General features: G+C 47.9%; 1 protein-coding gene across 1 annotated transcript in view; it reads right to left on the reverse strand.

The window, feature by feature from the left end:
* The window catches only part of LOC146201198 (uncharacterized), a 212,241-nt gene that overhangs the window by 173,341 nt on the left and 18,907 nt on the right, over positions 1 to 19,993 (reverse strand). Inside the window, exon 2 of the mRNA XM_084595676.1 lies at positions 8,401 to 8,536. Coding sequence (XP_084451802.1) covers positions 8,401 to 8,536 — 136 coding nt within the window. The remainder of the gene's footprint in view (positions 1 to 8,400; positions 8,537 to 19,993) is intronic.

A 19,993-nucleotide genomic window follows, 5' to 3' on the forward strand; every position in this document is an offset into this window, starting at 1 on the left:
GACTAGAACAACCGGCCACTATGCTTCCACTGCTGTAAGTCCGGCCACATCCTTCACCACCGCGGTTTTGTAATCGAAGCCCCACGGCCGAGCCCCGCTGAACGACCGCAGAAATCGAGAACTGTCTGCGTAAAGGAGAATTGTGTCACAAAGCCGTCGGTTCAGGTGGCCATCGCCGTACACTGCACACTCACCCCCGAATTCAGAGATGTCACTTGAAACTTGCTCGGACTTGACTTGGGCAAGCAGGCTTAGAGCACCAAGTCAAGTTCAAAACGCCCAAGTAGGCCGGCGCATTTCATAGACTTTCACGCCGACTTGCTTCGTCAAGTCAAGCACGCGCTCGAATGCCGGGGCACAGAGCTCGCTGTGATCGAGATTAACGAACATTTCATTACAATAACGTGCACTGTGCGGCAATAAAACTACTTATTTTACTTAACACTCATAAAGCATAAATGCTAGAAGTGTTTTTTAAAGAAACATGCGACTAACGGGCGTTGCAAATAGCGTTTCCTGCTTCTTTCGAACGAATCATGGTTTCAACTGGCCACATTGTACATAACAGCTGACGAGCTTGCAGACGATGGAAGATGCGGAGGTGCACATTTCTGGCGTTGAATTTGTGCTCGATGCTCTTTTTAGCACAAGACGGCACCGCGGTTTAGTTTAGGCACCGCACATGTAAGGCAATTGCACGAATATATAATTCGAACCACAAGGTGACGCGACGGGATCCAGTCCAGCTTAAACATGCTGGATGAATTTAAAGCAAAAGTGGAAGGAGGAAGCAGCTAAACAAAAGCGGGAGTGCCACAAGACCGGTAAGTGCACGTTGAAATTAACCTGGCCAGGCTGCTGATTTGTTTGCTAGTCTGCATGTGCTGCATTCTGCGCATGAGTGCGCGATAACTGGGTGCACAATAAGCGTAAATTGGTGGCTAACGCTGAGTTAGAGTGCTGAGTGCTGTAGTTCATGGTTATGTGAATAGTAAAGCAAGCAGGCTCTGAATCACTCTTGCGCGACGTATGCTATCTTGTTTCTTCGCGATTACACGCATGCAGTCGGAGTGGAACGTGCGAAAAACACACATTTCTCTTGTGTACAACATAATGAACCGCCTCGGACTGAATGGAACTACTGGCAGTCCCAGCCACGCATTTGAACGCTCGAGTCATTTGCGGGAAATTGCAAGGTAAGAAAGGGAGCATTCGTGTCCACATTTCATCTCGATCTGACTGCACATGCAGGCTGCGTTATTTGTGCAAACAGTTTTCGAGCAGTGTAGTGCGCAGGGAGTGACCAGCCTTTACTGGATGATGCTAGCAGGCTCGCGAAAACAGCAGTATCACGGAGTACTGTATTATTGTGTTGGTTTGTGTGTGTGTGTGTGCGTGAGACTAGAGCGGGACAATGAGTTTTTACTCAATGTAAGGAAGTGCTAGTGGTGAGAGCGATGTTTGTTTCATTCCATGCTAAAGATACTTCAGTGCTTTTTAGGAAAAGGATCGGCACCTGCCACCATATGGCCCCCATTAGTTGGCTGGTGAGAACAATCGCTGGTATGCGACCAGAATAATGAATTCGACAGTGATGTCGCAAAAAAGCAGCCCTCTTCGAAAATCTGCCTGTCCTGAGATCATTGCGAGCAATGATCGATGGGCCAAATGGCATGAATTGTGTACGCAGGCAAGATGCTTTGTGTCTCTAATGTGCTTTGTTAATAAGGAAGCAGTTATGCACTCCTTCCCAGATAGCCGACAGCATGCAGTTTCAGAATTAACTGCATTTTCTTATGTCTGTTTGCAGTGCCCGAACTTCTAACCATGTACTCACCGATATAACTATTACTTATTGCTTAAGGTGTATGCAAAGGTTGTCAAGAGTAGTCGCTATTTCTTGCTTTTAAAATTTCGGTGCTCTTTTGTGTGCTACTGTAGTAACCAGCTGCTTTGCACAGCTTTTATCAGCTTAGAAAACATTAGAGTTTTGGAGATGGCACCACTGACGCACACACACAGGAAAGCTGCACAATAACAGCACTGGCACCAAGGAGAAGACAATAGTGAGGACAGTTCAGCGATAGCTTTGTCGATGGCGTTGTTGCATTTTTCTTTTTGTTGCAGTGTAACCATTACACAATTCTGGCTGAGTTTGCATGCTTTATTTGTGTACAACACACATTTCATTAAAGGACATATTCTGCACACAAATACACGCACAGTATGGCAATTATTTATTGCTCTGTTGTGCAGAACTGCCATTTGAAGCAACAAAAAATTACAATATTGCAGTGATATGCAAAAGGGTAGTACTAGCTTGAATTTACCCTATCGCACACAAGTTCCCTTGTGTTCATTACAGATGACGACTAAAAACCTGCCGGCCCTGCTGATGAGGTGCAGCCACCATCGGCTAAAATTTATCTTGTATGCTAGCCGTTATTGATCAAAAGATGAATTCAATTACTGAACGACCGAGAAAGAGTGATTCACTACATTCTAGGCCACTTCGAAGTTCCATCCGTGTCTGAACTGTCAACCATTCAAAGTTGTGACCAATCACCAAGCGCATTGTTGGCTCACGAATTTGAAAGCCCCTCCAGCCGCCTTGTTCAATGGAGGTTCTGTCTTCAGGAATTATACATTTCTGTACGGTCTACAAGTCTGGGCATTGAAACTCAGGCTATCTATCCCGAGCGCCATCGACGCTCCCCCGAAAGAAAATGGCGAAGACATCTTCTTGGGATCGGTAAGCGCCAGCAGTTTCGGACAACGGCAGGGCTCGGACTCTGAATTGCGACACTAGGCCGATTATCGCGCCTCCTCCTGCTTTGTTCAGGTATGAGTTGTCATTCGCGTTGCACTACGACGTCCTTGCTACGGAGAACTTTGCATCCAACGGATCTGCCCACCTTGCTGCACCTGCAAACCTCAAGAGAGGAAATTCTACGGGCGTTCCATGATGATCCAACAGCAGGACATCTCGGCCTTTCACGCATGCTGCACCGAATCTGGGAGATGTTTTATTGGGCACGGTTAGCTGCCGACATTGCCCATAATGTCGAATCATGGCGTGAATGTCAGCGACGCAAGACAAACCCGATGAGACCTGCATGGTCTACTGAACCCGATACGATCCCCATCTAAGCCATTTCAAAAAATAGGGATATATGTCCTCGGTAAGTTCGTAACTGCCTCAACGGGAAACAGGTGAATCACCGTGGCTACCGACTACATGCCCCGCTACGCAGAAGGAAATCCCTACCAACAGTTTTTCGTCGAACAAATTCTCCTGCGACACTGCGCCTCAGAAGTGCTTATCACGCACAGGGGAGCAAAGCGGAGCTAGCGCATTCCATCTTGACCTATAATCATACAAGCCACCGACTCACAACGGCGTACCATCCACCTGACAAACGGACTGACGGAGCGTCAAAGCTGAACTATTGCAGACATCGTTGCCATGTACCTCGATGCCGAACACGCAAGGCTTGGGACTCCACCCCTACTTTGCATCGACGAGACGACAAGGGCGACCCCGTTCCAGCTTGTGGATGGCAGGGATCCCACGACAGCTCTCGACGCAATGCTGCCGTACGTAACCGACGAGGAGCACTTAGACGCCGCCGCTTAACTTCAGCGTGCAGGTGAAGCACGGCTGCGCATTAAAGACCAGAAACGAACCGGCCCCCAAAGATAAGATCTGCGACGAGGCGACGCAGAGTACATACAAGAAGGGAGACCAAATCTGGGTATGGATACCGATTAGCCGTCGCGGACTAAGTGAAAAAAGTTGTTACGTCGATACTTATGGCCATACAAAATCCTTCACCACGTCGGACAACTGGATCACGAAGTTATTCCCGACGGTGTGACAGCATTCCAGCAACGACGTGCGCACCCAGAAGTCGTACGTGTTATACGCCTGAATCCGTATTTCGCGCGTTAAAGAATCCGTTATGTTTAACATTTCTAAAGTTTATGTTAACCTTTCTCTGTTTATAACATCAAGGGGATATATCTTTAAGGGGAGAGCAATGCCGTGATACATTGAAATCTCTTTTTGTTCTTTTTTTAACAGCCACCCCCCGCATGCTGCTTTATCAGCGTGATTGTGGTGCACCGATCGTGATGTACTCTTTGTTTACGCTCGTTGTCGCGAGACACGTCTTTACCATCTCCTTTGTCGCGCAAGAGGCGCGTATGTATTTCGAAGGATTGCACCCACGCGAGTATTTCCAGAATGCTCCATGTTATGATAGTCACCGTTTGCGGTTTTTGTCTGGATGTTTCTTCGCCGCCTTTAAACTGAGCGCTGAGTGAGGCGGGCATCCTCTGTTCGACGACAAGCGAGCATGTTTGCTGCTATTGCTGCCGACGAGTAGCTCAGTTCTTTTTCGGGCGCAAGACAGCCACGATAAAAAGTTGACTTGAGAGCTATTCCGCATTTGTTCTCTTTTATGCCTACGACTTTGTCACACCACGTCAGAATAGATCACGGCCTTCCTCACCAGAATGCCCCTGGCAGGTGATGGCGAGAAGGCCGAGACAACACAGAGTAAAACAACCATCTACCAACATTAAGTACACCGAATAAGCGCTTTCGCGTGGTATACTAGGCTTATAGCAACATTAAATTTATGCAATTTGTTTTCTCCAAAAAGGAATACGCGCCCTATCCATGAGTGGCAAGCTGTGAGGAAAAAAAGTCGGCCGCAAAAGGTTATGACCACACAGAAAGTTATTACGTCGTAAAAATACTACCAAAAATTCGCAACGTGTCATTCCTTGTTAAATTTGTGTTATAAACAGGGGTGCAGGCTTTACGCGAGCATTAGAATGTTAGAAAGCCCAACTTCAGAAGTGGGTTTGAGAAAAGGTGGGTTAACGAAAACGTGAGGTGAGGCGTTCAGCTTCAGACATGATTGAATAGCGTTTCCAAAGACCTATGCATTTAGTCGCCATACTTGCCTGTACATTTAAACTGCATCATAAGAGGAGAATACGCTTTCAGTTTATACAATACAGAATTTTTCCAGAATCAGTTCGAGAGTTACGTATCAAAATCTGCGCACAAATAGCCAAGCATTGTTTCCCAATTTATTTCTCTCAATGAAGGTGGAAATTCGTTCGTGTCTGCAAAAATGACGACATTGTTACGACGTTTACGCCGTTCTCTTGTAGGCACTAAGTACAAGAGACGAAAGTGGAAGCGCGAAGAGTGGTGTCATGACTGGTCTGATTCTGGATGTCCATGTTTTTTCTTCTAATTTCCCTGTTTATTGTATCAATCAGTTCATTGTTGTTGTGAAGGCACGGATGAGGTGCTGGCTTGTCTTAGAACGTACCGAAGTTCGGTGGAGCGAAGAATTCAAACGACGGCGGTGGTCTGCTTCTTGTCATCCTTGCTTCTCTTTGCAGCGCTGCCCAACAAGTTACGATGACATCACCTGCCGTCATCTCAAGGTGGCCCGTACGCTCGTTAGAAACCGGCAACAATATTAAACGCCAAGGTCGCTTGCGGTGCGACAACACTACATTGTTAACTGCTATTGTGCAAAGGCAAGCTGCCCGGTTTCCAATTACGCTAGATGCCAATCATCTCCGGCTAGCGCTCCATGACAAGCCCCGATGCTGTGTCGCAGAGTGGCAGTGCGCTGGAAATAAGTATCAGCGAGCCACATGTTACAACATGTGCCTTGCTCTGCGAAATTGTGTCTGCAGTGCCCCTCGCTCCGCAGCAAATTTGACGCGGGCGGCCAGCGCGCTCACTGTTTGGACTTCTCGGGCTGGCGACAAATGCTGCTTCCGGATTGGATAGTTTGAGTGGCAACGGTTTCCCGTGTTTTAAAAGCACGAGCGCCGGCGCTTGGAGAGACAAACCGTTGCGAGCATTCGTCGAGTGCATTGCTACTCTTAAAGAGAGGGTCAGATTCCCGGTTGTCGCTGTGCAAGAACAGTTCGAGAAAAGTCCGAAAACAGTGACGGTATTGTTCTGTACAATGGCTTGTAAACACTATAAGCAACGGCTTTCATTCATCTCCCCGACGTAGACTCGGGGCCATCGCTACCGCCAAGGGAGCTGCAGGTCTCGATAACGAAACGAGTGCTACGCAAACAACTTATGGAACAAAGCTGTGCACCCTGTCAACGCTTCAATGAGCGTAAAAATCGGCCAGCTGATCTTCTGCAACCGGTTACGACACCCACATCCCTTTTCAGGGAATGGTGAATGTTTTGATGAACAATTTTGCGAAGTCGTGTGGCGGCCTCCGATCAATCATAATGGGTGCGGACTACTGGAGCCGAAGTTCCGAAACAGCTGCGCCTGTTTATGCAAAAGTATAAGATCTGTATGCTTCCCACTCTCCAAGGTGAGCTTCGGGTAATAATCAATCACCACAGTCAGCGGCTCATCGTAATCCCGAATACGTGGAAGAATTCCAAGAGCTCCTGGGCTCAGAATAACGTCATTCTGCGCCATACCCTAAATATACAAATGACCAGAGCTCATCATTATATACGGATCCCATCATCCGGAATATCAACAAGATCTCCGTGCATGCAGCATCCCGTTACACTGGGCTTGTTGTGAAACTGGCTTTATACTGCGGAAGTCATAATTGTGAACACCTTTTTAAGATAGCATCTATCCTGCTGCGATCACGAAATCAGGTCACACGTGATTAATGGGAGGAGTTTTCAAAGAATTTGATCGAAAATGAAGATGGCTATACGAGAAAGCTTCTTCAGTTGCTTCTACTTCGAAATAAATTATGTTTCTATCGGAAAAGAGGGACAGGACGTGATTTGATGATTGTTATGTGCTTGTTAATGTATTGTCACTACTGGTTTCCTTTTTCTTTTTTTCTTTTTGATTAACTTATATTCATTCACATTAGTGAAGATGAAATAATATGTATTTCCTAGTTTACGCTTCTGTCTTGTGCTGTCCCTTTTTAGTATTTTGTTAGCTCAATATAAGTCAATATGAGTACAGCATCCGATTTTAATAATTTTAACACCGTCCTGCCATTTCTTGTGTTACTTACAAACACTGTGAACCATGGGATCCCTGGATGTTCTTTCTTCTTTTTTTCATATTACGCCTCACGTATGTTCTTGGACGTAATGTTTCTAGTATACGCACACAATAACCCTTCCAGCTCGCAACATATATGCTTTGATGAGAGAGACCGTCGATTTGCTCGTCTGCTAGCCATTCCATCTGAGGAACATGCGAGACATCGGTACGACGAAGTGCATTTACTGCAGCCACCTTTGCACCGAGGATCTTCTTTGGCTTAGGACTTAAATTATGCGCCACCGAGGCTAATGGCAGAATTTCTTTAAAATGACCAATTAGCTGAGTGATATGTCATCTACTCAATCGCGCAAGTGGCGTCTACAAATTCCAGTAATGACGCAGGTCTCTCGCCTGGCTTGGCTGTCAGGCTGACATCATAGGCTTTCTCAATTCGCTCAAGGCCGCGGTGTTTAGGCTCGGGAAAAATTCTTGCAGCTCTTGCGGCGCCACCCAGCGCATGGAATGGAAGAAGACGTTGAAGCGCGAGGGCTCGGGCTGTTACTGGTCTGAAGATGGCCTTTCACTGTTTTCTTCGCTTTCTCCTTTGTCCCACATATAAATTCATTTATTTCGTCCCAATAGTTACAAAAAGCTAAACTCACCTCTGCCACGTGACTACAGATGGCACTCTACACAGCAGCTCTATCTTAAAAACGCGAGACATATGACTTTTTTTTTTTGTACGCAAACTTGCCATAAGACATATTATATAAACTCATGTAAATGGTTTTCCGTGAGGAACCGGAGCAGGCTCCCGCTCTTAGCGTTGTCGGTGAGCCATTTAGAAAAGTCATCTTCCCTTGTTGTGGTTAGACCCACTTCGCGCAGAATCTTTGTCCTTGATTCCCTTGTCCCTGCACAAGTCCATAGCAGGTGGCGAACATCCACTTCTGCAGCTGGTGTGGAACACTTTGGGCATGTGGTTGGTCCGATTTCAGCTTGCGATTCCCATCGGCTTATATGACTTATGACTTAAACATTAAATTTCTTCCGAACGCGGGTGCCGAAATTACATATGTAAACTTGTGGCAACACTATGTCTCGCATGTGGCTCTGTGCCTGGCATTAAGAGGCTCTACATCATCCACAAAGGCTGTAGTTTAACTGTGATTTAAAGAAGTGGCCTAATGTGGTTAATACACTCTAGGTGCAAATTCTTTGTGTCAACTCATATGCCCTTGTGGCGTTGTTGCACTTATGAAATTGTATTATTCTTATCATTATCTCACTGGTCTTGCGACTATACAGCTTATAAGTACGGAGAGAAAAACAAAACATAGTGACCGGGGAACAGCAGCGTCTCCACTCACCCGCAAAAATGTCGATAAAACCTCTTGAGCTCATCGTCATTCCTTGTGTTGACGGAGTCTTGGAGGTCGTCAAAAATATCTCTTAGGGTGTTCTGTTGGCAGCTCAATTTACAAAGAGCTTGTTCGCTGCACACACCTGCAAAAAGCGGAAACTTGCAGTTATACTCTCTCCGCGGATGCAGTGAAAGGAAATACCCATAAGGATGCGTGAAGGAGCGAGACGACGACACTCGTCTGCCACCAGAACGCGGCTCCGTATTCTTGCATGCAGACGCCCGAATACAAATACAGGGAATAGCGAGGCAAATACCCTCATGGAAAATACCGCAAGCAATTCATCTTTTAATTTCCATCTACGGGTTAGTTCTTGATAGACATGGAATGCCAACTGATCTTTTTCAAGCTACTTAATTACACCTTGTGAGCGCGAAGTGCAGCTCCCGCAAAAGCTGTTGGAGCCTACGAGGCGAACTGTAACCGCGGGAAAGCCTTTCACGCTGCCAGGAGATGGTGTGGGACCGAGCTGTCCAAAAGGAATCGTTGTATATGTGCTGCATTTAACACAGCTTTCTGTTTTTAGGCTTTGTCCGCTGCTCTTTCCGAACCGACTTGTCGCGCCACCTCCCAGAAAACTTGAGTTAAGTTGACGCTCCCGGTGCTGGGCTATGCATGATCCGGCTAGCATTTGGAGCTGAAAAATGAAACGTGACTATTTAAAAATAGGCCTACTACAGCCTGAATTGTATACTCATGTCCAAACGGTTATAACTTCGTCATAGACCCGCCATCTGAGATGCGATTGCATGTAGTGCATGAAAGCCGCACTCGCGCCCACAATAGAGGAAAGAAAACGCGAATCCCTAACACTACTGTTTTTTTTTTTTGTATAGAGAGGCGCACTTAAAACTTTTCATTTGCATATTGTGTGATCGTGTGAACTTGAGAAGAGCACAGAAAAACGGAGAGTATAGTTTCAGAATTTCTTTTTTCAGTTTCCAGACTACGACGATTAACAAGGCTGTCAGCAAGGGCCGGAGCGGGGGTATGAATGAATGCCCAGTAAACAAAGCAAATTGGAAATGCGACCAAGTGAAGCGCAATCTATGTCTTTCCCTCTAAGAAGTTCATCCCTAGGTCCACTGTTCAGTGCCGCGCGCTCAGTCGCTCTCACACACGGCCATGCTGAGCGAGACACTGTCAGCTGCTCGAACGCGCTGTAATCTCAACCACAGGATTAGTTGCTGACGGAGACCATCGATCCCAACAACGTGAAAACAGCTCGAGATACAATTCTGTGAAAGGCTGTCATTGTCTAGTTCATTTGTCTATGACAGTCCGCCTACAAAAGAGACCGGGTGAGCACAAAATGATCATGCAACATTAAATTAGGGATTACGAGATTACGATGTACGTTAACGATTCCGAAGAAGGAATAAGTTCCATGTGAAATCATTCGAACAAATTACCCTAGTTGTAGCTTTTCTTTAAGGCTGCTATTTATCCACGATGTACTCTTGGGTGCGTCGTCAGCTTGCCTGTGAAAATAATGAAATAACTGGCGAGCCAGAAGGCACGTAAACTGAGACGCAGCAGAACTTCCCTTTTCTTTGTTTTGTTAACTATTACTCTGCGGCATAAGTTAATAGCTACGACGCAGTGATGTATAGTGCGTGCAGAGCGGTCATGCGGGACTGCGCGCAGGGTTGTGTTTGTATATTAAGCCCCCGACCTGGTACCAAGGGTCATGTGAGTGCCTCGCGCTCATGCATGATATCATCCTGCACACCTGTTCTTGAATTCTTGCACTTAGGCCGAAAGAATAAACTTCTTTCTGTCTCCCGGCAGCTCTGGTCCCGTCTGCTGCTTCCACACCTGTCACTTGCTAGTAGGCGGTTAGCAATGGCGACGAGTGAAATTTGGAAATTATGTTTCACAAAGTGCGAGTAACAGCTGGATAGGTTCGTGTTTATCGTTGCGCCGACGCTGTTTGGGAGGTTTCTCACACAGGCATCGAAATGAAACCCAGGTAAATATTCCATGTTAGTCTCGTTTGAAAGTTTTGTTATCGCCCTCCCTTGACTTTGTTATCCTTCCCTTGGAACTGGATATCCCCGCTCACAGAGGCAGCCGAATCGATATCCAATTCCGGCCTACACACCAGTGAAGTGAGTAAGAAAACGAAACTTCCCATAACGACGCAAACTCGGAATACCGGCCCACCCTAGATACCTGCCGCTGGGCCAGAAAAAGAAAAAAAAAATATGTCAGAAGTGTCTTATTTTCGAACGTAATAAGTATGAATGAACATACACAAATAAGCTGTAACAAATGCCGAGCTGCTTACACAAATGATAACCGTGGTGTAAGCAGTATTTTCGCGCACACGGTTCGGCCCTACTGCGGCGGGTGCGGCTCGTTGGCATCTGCTAACTTCAGTACTGAAGGCGTAGCGTAAACTTGTATATTTATTTTATGAGATTAAGTGCCGTACTCCATCTTTATTTTAAGAGTTACAGTTAACATTAAAGTATTACTGCATTTAATACAGTTCTGACCAGTTGCGAAGCGCTGTCCTTCGCAGATTTGATGCGAATCAGGTTAAGCCCAGCAACGAACACTGGGTGGCGCCGTTGCAGAAAGCTCGGCACTTGAGCAGTAATTTAGGCGAAAAGACTTTAATGGCTCATGACGACAGTGTCTCCGCCCATGCGTCCGCGAGAAGTGTCCCATTTATTTGCGCGTTTCCACGGGACACCACGAGATTCCACTTGTCACTCATCGTGATCGCGTTATCACAAAACTAAACACCATGTCTCCACCGGGAATCGAACCTGCATCCTTTGGATCCACAGCCAAGCGTTTGATTTAACTGCGACACGCCTGGTATGGTGAAATGCACATCATAATTCTCCTCGTCTACCGCGAGGATCAGAGTATCGGGATTCCGCGAGTGACAGATATACTGCGGCTTTCCTTTCCTGTAAACCAATTATAAAAAACCGGTAAGCTTTGATCGATTCAACAGAATGCTGGTTGTTTTCGACAAAGGGCACGCAATGAATTTGTGACCAACTAAATATTTCGACAGCATACCAGAATCTGCAGTGTGGAACACTGCAGATTCTGGTATGCTATCGAAGTATTTAGTTGGCTTTCTGATTAGCAGGCTTTCTTTTCTGTTCCTATAAGCGCAGTCCATTGACTGCATCAATTTCTAAGAACCTGAAGCAGGCTACGCCTGAGATGATCAGGGCGCTATATCCTCTCATCATCAGTCATCAGGAGAGCCCGCGGGCGGCGTCGTTGAAGAAGGTTCGGCACTTGTACCGGCATGCGTTCACCTGGCTCGAATAGAACAGGCAGCGTTCTGAAGCGAAACGAACTATGGCAGGTCGAGCCTTCAGTGTAGCGCCGGTTTTCACCTTCAAGTGACCTTGACAGATACTGCGCCTTTTTTACCTTATAAACAAATTTACAACGGAAGCGAAACCTTCACTACGCTACGTATAGGTCTCCGTGTGACACTAAATTTGACCTTCAAATGACATTGATCGAATTAAGTGTTGGTATCCACGATTTCGTGGCTTGCACTCAAATGTTGTTTTTTCTCGTTTTTTTTTTGTTTTTCGTTTTTTCATCGTTATCGTTTGTTTCTGACAGAGCCCCTAGGCCACGCCGTTGTTAGCTTTTTGATCTTGCTTATCCCGCATGTGTCTTGCAGTGATGCTATGTTATCTTCATCTCGGTTTTTGCTTTCTGGCGCTCGTGTCACTAAGATCGGTTTGGAGGGTGTCTTGATGCGGTTTATAAGATATCGCTGTACACACATGACATGATTTACTGTGTTTTCTTTTATTTTCGCTCTCCCCATGGTCGCATGGTCTGCGCTTTGGCTTATATATTTTGCTGGTTTTTCCCGAGAATAAACAGTTGGTAGTCAGCGCCCGTCCTGTCATTTTCGGTTTTTCTGTTCCGTTGTCCCTGTGTTTTGCGCTTGTCTTATTATATATTCAAATGTATGCTTCGTCTTCCTTTCCCCAAAACCTAACCTAAAATTATGGAGAGGAGAGAGTCCCCCTCCCCCTCACCAGGACGCGCCCCTCGGCCGCCAGCGCCGCTTATCAACAGAAGAAGAGATACCACCACATTACGGTGACAAGGCGTTCGCGACAGATATTGTGGAGGTCCGCCCGATGTGCCGCGGGTCCAAGAGACATCTGCGGGCGGACCTCAAACAACGTACTGATATTGTGCCACAGTATATATATTTCGTTTTATTTTTACCTACCCAGTCCTTTAGACCGATCGCTCACTTTATCACTTTCTCGCCTCCTCTCATCTACAACCCTTCCCCTTTAATCCCCCCATTCTCCTTCCCCAGTGCAGGGTAGCCAACCGGAAATATTTCTTGTTAACATCCCTGCCTTCCGCCCTTTTTTTCTCCTCCTCCTCCTCCCCCTCTAGTTCACGTGCTTCAGATATCAGATAGCAGGTACCGGGGCTGGCAAACATCTTTTGGATATATTATAAAATGACCACATAATACTACTTACGGAGAGGGAGCCCTGGGTTGTGCGATGTCACCTTGAACAACCTTGATGGTCAAAGAGAGATACTGCGCTTTTCCTTTCTTATAAACTATTGTACAATATACAAGAAAAAGTATGAAAACAAGCATGACCGAGACTTGATAAAGTGCACGTGTCCACAATTCCATGAAGAGAGTGAGATGGTAATTTAATGAGAAGAAAGGTGGAGAGGTTGGCCGGCGGTAAAGATACCCTGGCCTGCTGCTACACATTGGGTAAGGGGGAAGAGGAAGTAAAAGAGAGTTATGGTGTGAATGAAGGGTAATGATGTCATAATACAGTGAGGTTTCACTTGTGGTCCGGGGTATTGAGGTTGATTGATTGAATGTCCTTTATTCAATGGGAAGGCTCATGGCCATGGATGGGGATAAAGGGGAGTAGACAGAATCTTCATTGTTTAGGTCGTCACTCAAATTATATTGCTCTAACCAGGCCACTAAGCGAGCCATACTTGGGAAATATCATCTGTGTGTTAGTATCAGTTTCTAGAAGGGAACGGTAGTTCAGGCGGTAGGGTTTGATCTCGGAGCGTCCAGTAGAAAAAGCAGGGCAATCCCAGAGTAGATGAGATATGCCGCCGCGTGTTAGAGTTGTACAGTGGGGGCGTACGTAATCATTTTCTCTGTATACTGACGCCAGCGGGCCATAATACGTGGCATGTAAGCCACATGGGCGATGAGCGTATTCAAAAAGACTTCTTGACTTCGGGTGAGGTGGGGTTTTCTCGTAAAAAGTGAAGGTGGGTCTGGTGTGGTCACCTGCATGCGATGCTGACAAAGGCTACGAAGACTGGTCCGAGTATAGTGCATAAGGGCAAGAGAAGGGGTGAGTTGCCCGCCCATGGTCGAGTAAGGATGAAGCAAGGGGGATGGGAAAGTAAATGTGGACATCCCACCTGCCAAGGCAGCCGCGGCATGTGCCGCTGCATTGCCCCCTGATTCGTCCGAGTGACTTGGGGTCCAGTGATTAACGACAGTTCTGGTCGCAAATAGGTGGCGTTTAAGGAGGCGCTGTATGGCCCTAGCAGTTGCATCTTGTGAACCCGGAGTAGCGAGTTCCTTGTAAGCCTCATAGGAATCAGTAGAATACGTATTGAACCAGTTCCGGTGCAAGACACTCTTGACCAGGCTCCTGAAATCACGAGGAGTTCAGCATGAAGAGGGGTACATTGAGGTGGGTGGCAGGCGTAAGCGCCTGAAAGGGAAGGGTTGTCATCGCATACTCAGCCCATAGATACAAATTCGCTTGTAATCGCCGCGTCGGTGCATATGTCAGTCGTATCAGGGATTCGCTCTTGTCGTTGATGGGCAGCGAGGAGTTTCCGGGGAATGACAAAATCGCGGTTTATAGGTCGGCGATGGAGGCGTGTGACTACTGGCATCTTCCAAGGGGGAAGAGATACATATAAGGCTGGTGTTTTGTCGTTACACTGTTCATCCCAGGCCAGCAGGCGACGCTCTTGGACAGTGTTCTCTAGACGTATTCGATGACGCGTCTGTGACTCGGTAACGATGGTAGTGAGCGGTGGCAGAGCGGCCGAACGCTCAAGTTCGGCTATAGGAGTGTGCTTAGGTAGAACGGTAATAGTGCGTAGTGTTGCGCGATGAAGGCGTTCGACCTTAGCGAAGTCAGTCTTCAACAGCTGGAGGGCGGGTGTGCCATAGAGGATTTTTCGGACCGCCGCTGCTCAGGCCATTGCGCGGCAGGCATGTTGCCGCGCACCGCCGTGCCGGCCGGACAGGCGACGAATATTGTGTAGCAGCGCTGGCCAAAGGCGTTGTAGCTGATGAACCCATTTCTGGGGACTGTTGCAGCTTGAGCTGGGCAGGCCAAGAATGCGGATTTGCGCATTTGAGGAGGTGATGGTGTTGCCTCCGATGTGAAGATGGATCTGCATACTAGGGTTGGTTTTATGTTTTTTGTCCATACTAATCAATTTTGATTTATGTGGTGCGAGTTCAAGGCCAATTTTGGTTAGTGTATCTTCATGAAAAAGAAGGGCCGCCTGAAGTTCAGTCTGCATAGAATATTTGTCTACGTAATCCGCTGCCTCAGTCTAGACGGTAATATCATCGGCATATATAGTGAATCTTGCGCTTGTGCCGAGTTCCATATTCTCGGCAACGCGTGTCATTGCCAAGTTGAACAACATGGGTCTGAGAATGGAGCCCTGAGGTACACCCCTTTCCAAGTAATAGGTTTTGGGCACCCATCCCGGAGCTTTGCCATGTAGCTGAATGGGTCTAGATGTCAAAAAATTGCGGATTTAGATTTGGGCACGAGTACTAGGAAAGCGTTTGGCAAGTTCCTTCAGGTTAACCTCATGGCGAACAATATCAAAGGCTTTGTGTATATCGACAGCCAGGAGATAGCTAGGTAGCGCTTTACGATGAGGTCTATTCAGAACTCTTCGCAAACGCCAAATGGCAGTCATGCGCTCCGAGGTTAGGGCGGAAGCCGGCTTGAGCTCGATGAAATCCAGGACTGACGTATTCAATGTAGAGAGTAATTCGGGTATGCAGCAGGCGCTCGATGAGTTTACAGAGATGTGAAGTGAGGGCGATTGGACGTAAATTACTAGGAATTCGAGGGTGTTTGCCAGGAATAGGAAGAATAAGAGAAAGCTTGAGATTCTCCGGTACCGTTCCGGTCTCCCAGTATGAATGAACAATGTCGAGAAGGGCATCCTGGGCTGCCGAGTCGAGATTGCGAAGCTCCTGCCAACTGACTCGGTCATGCCCGGGTGTGGCGGGAGCTCAGCCTCTTCAGACGGCTGCTTGCAGTTCTACCTTTGAGAATGGGCGATCCAGGTCTGGATCAGGGTTTCTGACTGGAAAAATGGAAACTGCTGGTGGAGGCGTTAGGATGACGTGTGGGTAAAAGGTGCGTATAAGTTCATCTTCAATATCAAGCGGGTTGTCATTGAGAAGGAGATCGGCGAGACGTGGGGCCCCACGTGCCTTGCCATTTAGGCCACGAAAGATGCGGCAAAGTTGTGATAGGCCCGGTACTTGTCAAAGACGGTCGCACCCGAAACAGGCTATTACCAACGCAATAGAGCAAAGAGCTCCGTCTCAGTATTTCTCGGATATGGCCATTATCCGCTTTGGTTCTGCTGCTAACTGCATCCGCATAACTGTCAGGGACGCTGAGCACTTCAAGAAGCTGTGTATATTGACCTGCTTAGTCGCGCGAACGCGGGATTCTGTCCAAGCGTTCGATGTGAGGGTATTGAGGAGACTATTCACACACTTAACGACACTCGTGAAACTGTGAAGAACGTGTGTGTGATTGGAGAGAAACCAAGAAACTGAGGAAAGATGAAGAAAAAAAAAACACGTTTGGAAAAAGAAGAAAGAAGAAGAGAACGTGGAGGGTGGCTCGAGGAGCGCGAGGCACGAGGAAAGGAGAACAAGTGAGCAGTGATGCTGTTGTTCGGTCGTCCACGGAGTTAGGGCGGTGCGTGTTCTGCCAGGCTTGACCTGGGTATCCAGACCTGGGGCCTGCCTACTGCATCCTATCCTGGCCTTCCTCCTGTCCCGGGTGATCGGACCTGGAAGTACTGCAGCTGCAGCTCATCGTCGCAGCTGTAACTGGGGCTCATCACCTGCACGCGTTCGGCGCCGTACTGGACCCAGGCACGTCAGGGCGACCTGACGCATCGGCCTTAGAACAAAAACCCGAGGCCTTGTGCCTCGACTGGGCCCCGTCCAGTGGCCTATCCTTCCGCTGGGCTTACCGAGGCCCTACTTCACCAACCCTGTAAAACTCTGACCACCCGGAGCGTCTACAGCGGCTTCTCCCACCTAACGACCTAACGACCTGGAGACTTTTGACAATTCGCATTTAGTCTTCGTCCTACTTGCTCCTCATACTCTCGACCCGTCCATGTGTGTAGATAAAAGTATTCGTCGCTTACTTGATCGGTCTGGTTATGTATTTTTATTGGTGTTTCCGAATAAGCCACGGAAGAAGGTGGTAAGTAGATCTAAAGAAAAGAACCTCGCAGAAACGCAACATGCCGCACATGTGTTGGACATACACCCGTTGTCACTGAACAAGCACCACACCACCACAATTACGAAGAACTCTACACTCTCACATGCCAGCACAAATGCGGAAACACGCACACGACACACTTCACCAGCAAAACCTCAAAGTACCACATATACGTGTGGTACTCGCGCACTTCAGGAGACCATGCACACTCGTAGAGCACATGCCACATATGTCTTGGACACGGGCTATTTGTCATTGAACACACATGCCGGCACAAACGCGGAAGCACGCACACGAGGCACTTCAGCAGAAAAAGCTCCGTTTCACACATGTTTCAGCACAAGCGCGTATCCACGTTTGTACTCGCGTATTTCACAGCACACGCAAATGTCACAGGCGAGAATCTAAGCCTGTTTCACTTAGAAAATCGAACATGCCCTATATCATGCACCAGTTATCTGTTTGTTTCGCCCTGGACCTAGAGTTTTTTTTTTTCTCAACGAGAGGGCTGCAATTCCGTGGCGTCCACTCAAAAGTATAAGGCGCCTTCCGCAGGGGTGGGTTGCTGCTTCTGGCCCTAAGGGGTTCCCGAGGGGGCTCGCCTGCCTTTGGTGGTTGTACCTGTTGGAAGCCGTCATTTCACCCGCGGCCGTTTCGGCGTTGGGCGACGGCTGTTTGCGACGCGCGTCTTTTTTTCCCCCGCTTTTTATAGTGAGAGCTACATTGGGGCACCAGACGAGCATATCGCTGCGGAACCGCTCTGAAATGTGTGGAATGCGCCGTGGTGAGGAGGAGCACGCGCGAGAAGCGTGACATCAGAGCTGCGCTGTCGGGGGCGGCCGCCGTTTCTGCACGCGGATACCATATGCCAGCACATGCAGATGCCACGTGCTAGCTATGAGCACAACTGCGCATTCCTATCTGCGAGTATAATCTAAGGCGAGACATGGCAGCCGCATGACAGTTTCGCGTGGAGAAGGAGAGTCGGGCCGATGCTCAGCGGCGGTATCGACTGGAGAGACTCAACTCGTCGGGTCCAGTAGTTGTCGCCGGCCAAATGACCATTCAGCATTGAAAAAATGAATACCGAAATGCCAAGCGAGCAGCACAGACGTGTCAATAGAGAGAACAACGCCTCGCCAAGCCGAGACGCCAAGATGTAGTGCGTAACAGGCGGCGCATAGCACCTAAGCGAACCCGACAAAAGATTATATAGAAGCCCTTGTGTAACTGATCGTCGTATCATTCGACTGTCAGAAAGTATTTCTGTGCCTCGGACATTTGAAGCAGACACATGTTCAGTGTGTGTGAGGGACTTTCGCCGCGTGTTATACTGATCACCGGGTAGCCTTTCTTTCTGTGCGTGAAATAAAAAGATAATGTTTGACGACCAAATTTTTTTCACAGCTAATCAATATAAGCTAGCTATTCAATAGGCTGGGCAACATGCTGAAACCAGAGGATAGTAGCTCTCGCTAGGTATGCGCTGGCATAGCCGAGCTAAGTCACTGATAATGTTTTCTTTCTTTGATTAATTTCTACTCAGTCCGCACTAGCAACGGTGCTACAGTTTTTTTTATAACACAGCTTTTCCGTGTTTCATGAATGGACGGCCAAGTTCGAAGTGCGAAGGATGCGCGCAGACCCAGTTGAATTAGAGCGATAGAGGGTGGAATCTTGGTGGAAGACATTTGTCAAAATTTTGTCGATGGCTCGCAGCCGAGCGTATGCTTAGCTGGCTCACCTTGACAGATGGGAAAGAAGGGGCTGCTGGCTGCCAGTGTGCACACGAATTTTGCGCATGACCTTCCTTCAGTACTTACCGTTGGCGTCGCAGTGCAGTGAAAGGGCCTATTGGGGTCATTTTTGCTTCACTAGCACGTCGAGGAGCGAGGGGCCGTTGGCTGTCGCGTACTCCAGAGTAAACTTGATGGCCGGTTAAACAAAAGTTCAGATGCGCCAGAAATGCTCCTACCAGACCTCGTCAGGATGGAAACAACATCCACGTACTGAAGGAATAAGTTGGGTTCATTGGGAATGACTGCCGCACTCATTACTCAAATATTTCCTTTTCGCATCTGTGACCGAGATTGCCGGTCTCATTAGTGCTCTAATTGTTTGCCGGAATAATTCTCCCGTAAAGGAGACGTGTGTGACACCCAGGCTAAACTTCAAATGTTGGCATACAACGTCAACGTAGAGGCGAGTCCTTTGGGCAAGCCGGTTATGCGTTTCAAGTGCTCACCTAGCTTCTTGAAACCCCAATAGAACTGGCACCTGGTGAAAAGGGCAGTGCGGGAGTAATAACTTTATTTTTCACCACAATGGACGCCCCCTACTCCCCTCCCCCGGCACGCAGGCCAAGGGGACGGGGGCTGAGACCCTCGCGACTAGATTCAGGCAAAGATGTCTTGATTCCTCGTGGCCTCTTCCGCCAGGTGGATGGCTTGTTTCTGCAGAGCAGGCACACCACTCCGCAAAAGAGCTTTTCATGCTTCTCTCTATCTATTTTTGTTGTAGCCTGTGTGGAGCTATCGCATTTCCAGACAACATCGTCGAGGGTCCCTATCTCCCCACATTGTTACCATTTATCATCCTGTCTTTCATGTTTCTGGATGTAATAGGCCCAGACCGGATGAATGTTATTCCTAGCTTGTAGGCGCCGCCATACAGTCGCTCGCCTGTTTGTTACTCAAGCTGCTATCTGGTGATGGCATCAGTTTACTTTTTCGCCTATTGTTTTAGACAATTTCAGCGTAATTCATCACACGCACATCCATGTTCTGGCAGTCGGGCGGTTGCCTAGTTTCCAGGAACAGGCACGTGTGCTGGGGTCCAAATTAGACTGATCTTTCTATTCATCTTCCCCGCCGAGGTGGCGCAGAGGTTACGGCGCTCGAATACTGTTTCCAAGGGTGCGGGATCGAACACCGCCCTTGGCGGCCGCTTTTCAATGGAGGAGAAAAGCAAGGCGCCCGTGTGCTGTGTGATGTCAGTGCATGTTA

Source organism: Amblyomma maculatum, chromosome 2 (assembly GCF_055883805.1).
Source record: "Amblyomma maculatum isolate TAMU_Amacu chromosome 2, ASM5588380v1, whole genome shotgun sequence".
In the NCBI taxonomy this organism is placed as follows: domain Eukaryota; kingdom Metazoa; phylum Arthropoda; class Arachnida; order Ixodida; family Ixodidae; genus Amblyomma; species Amblyomma maculatum.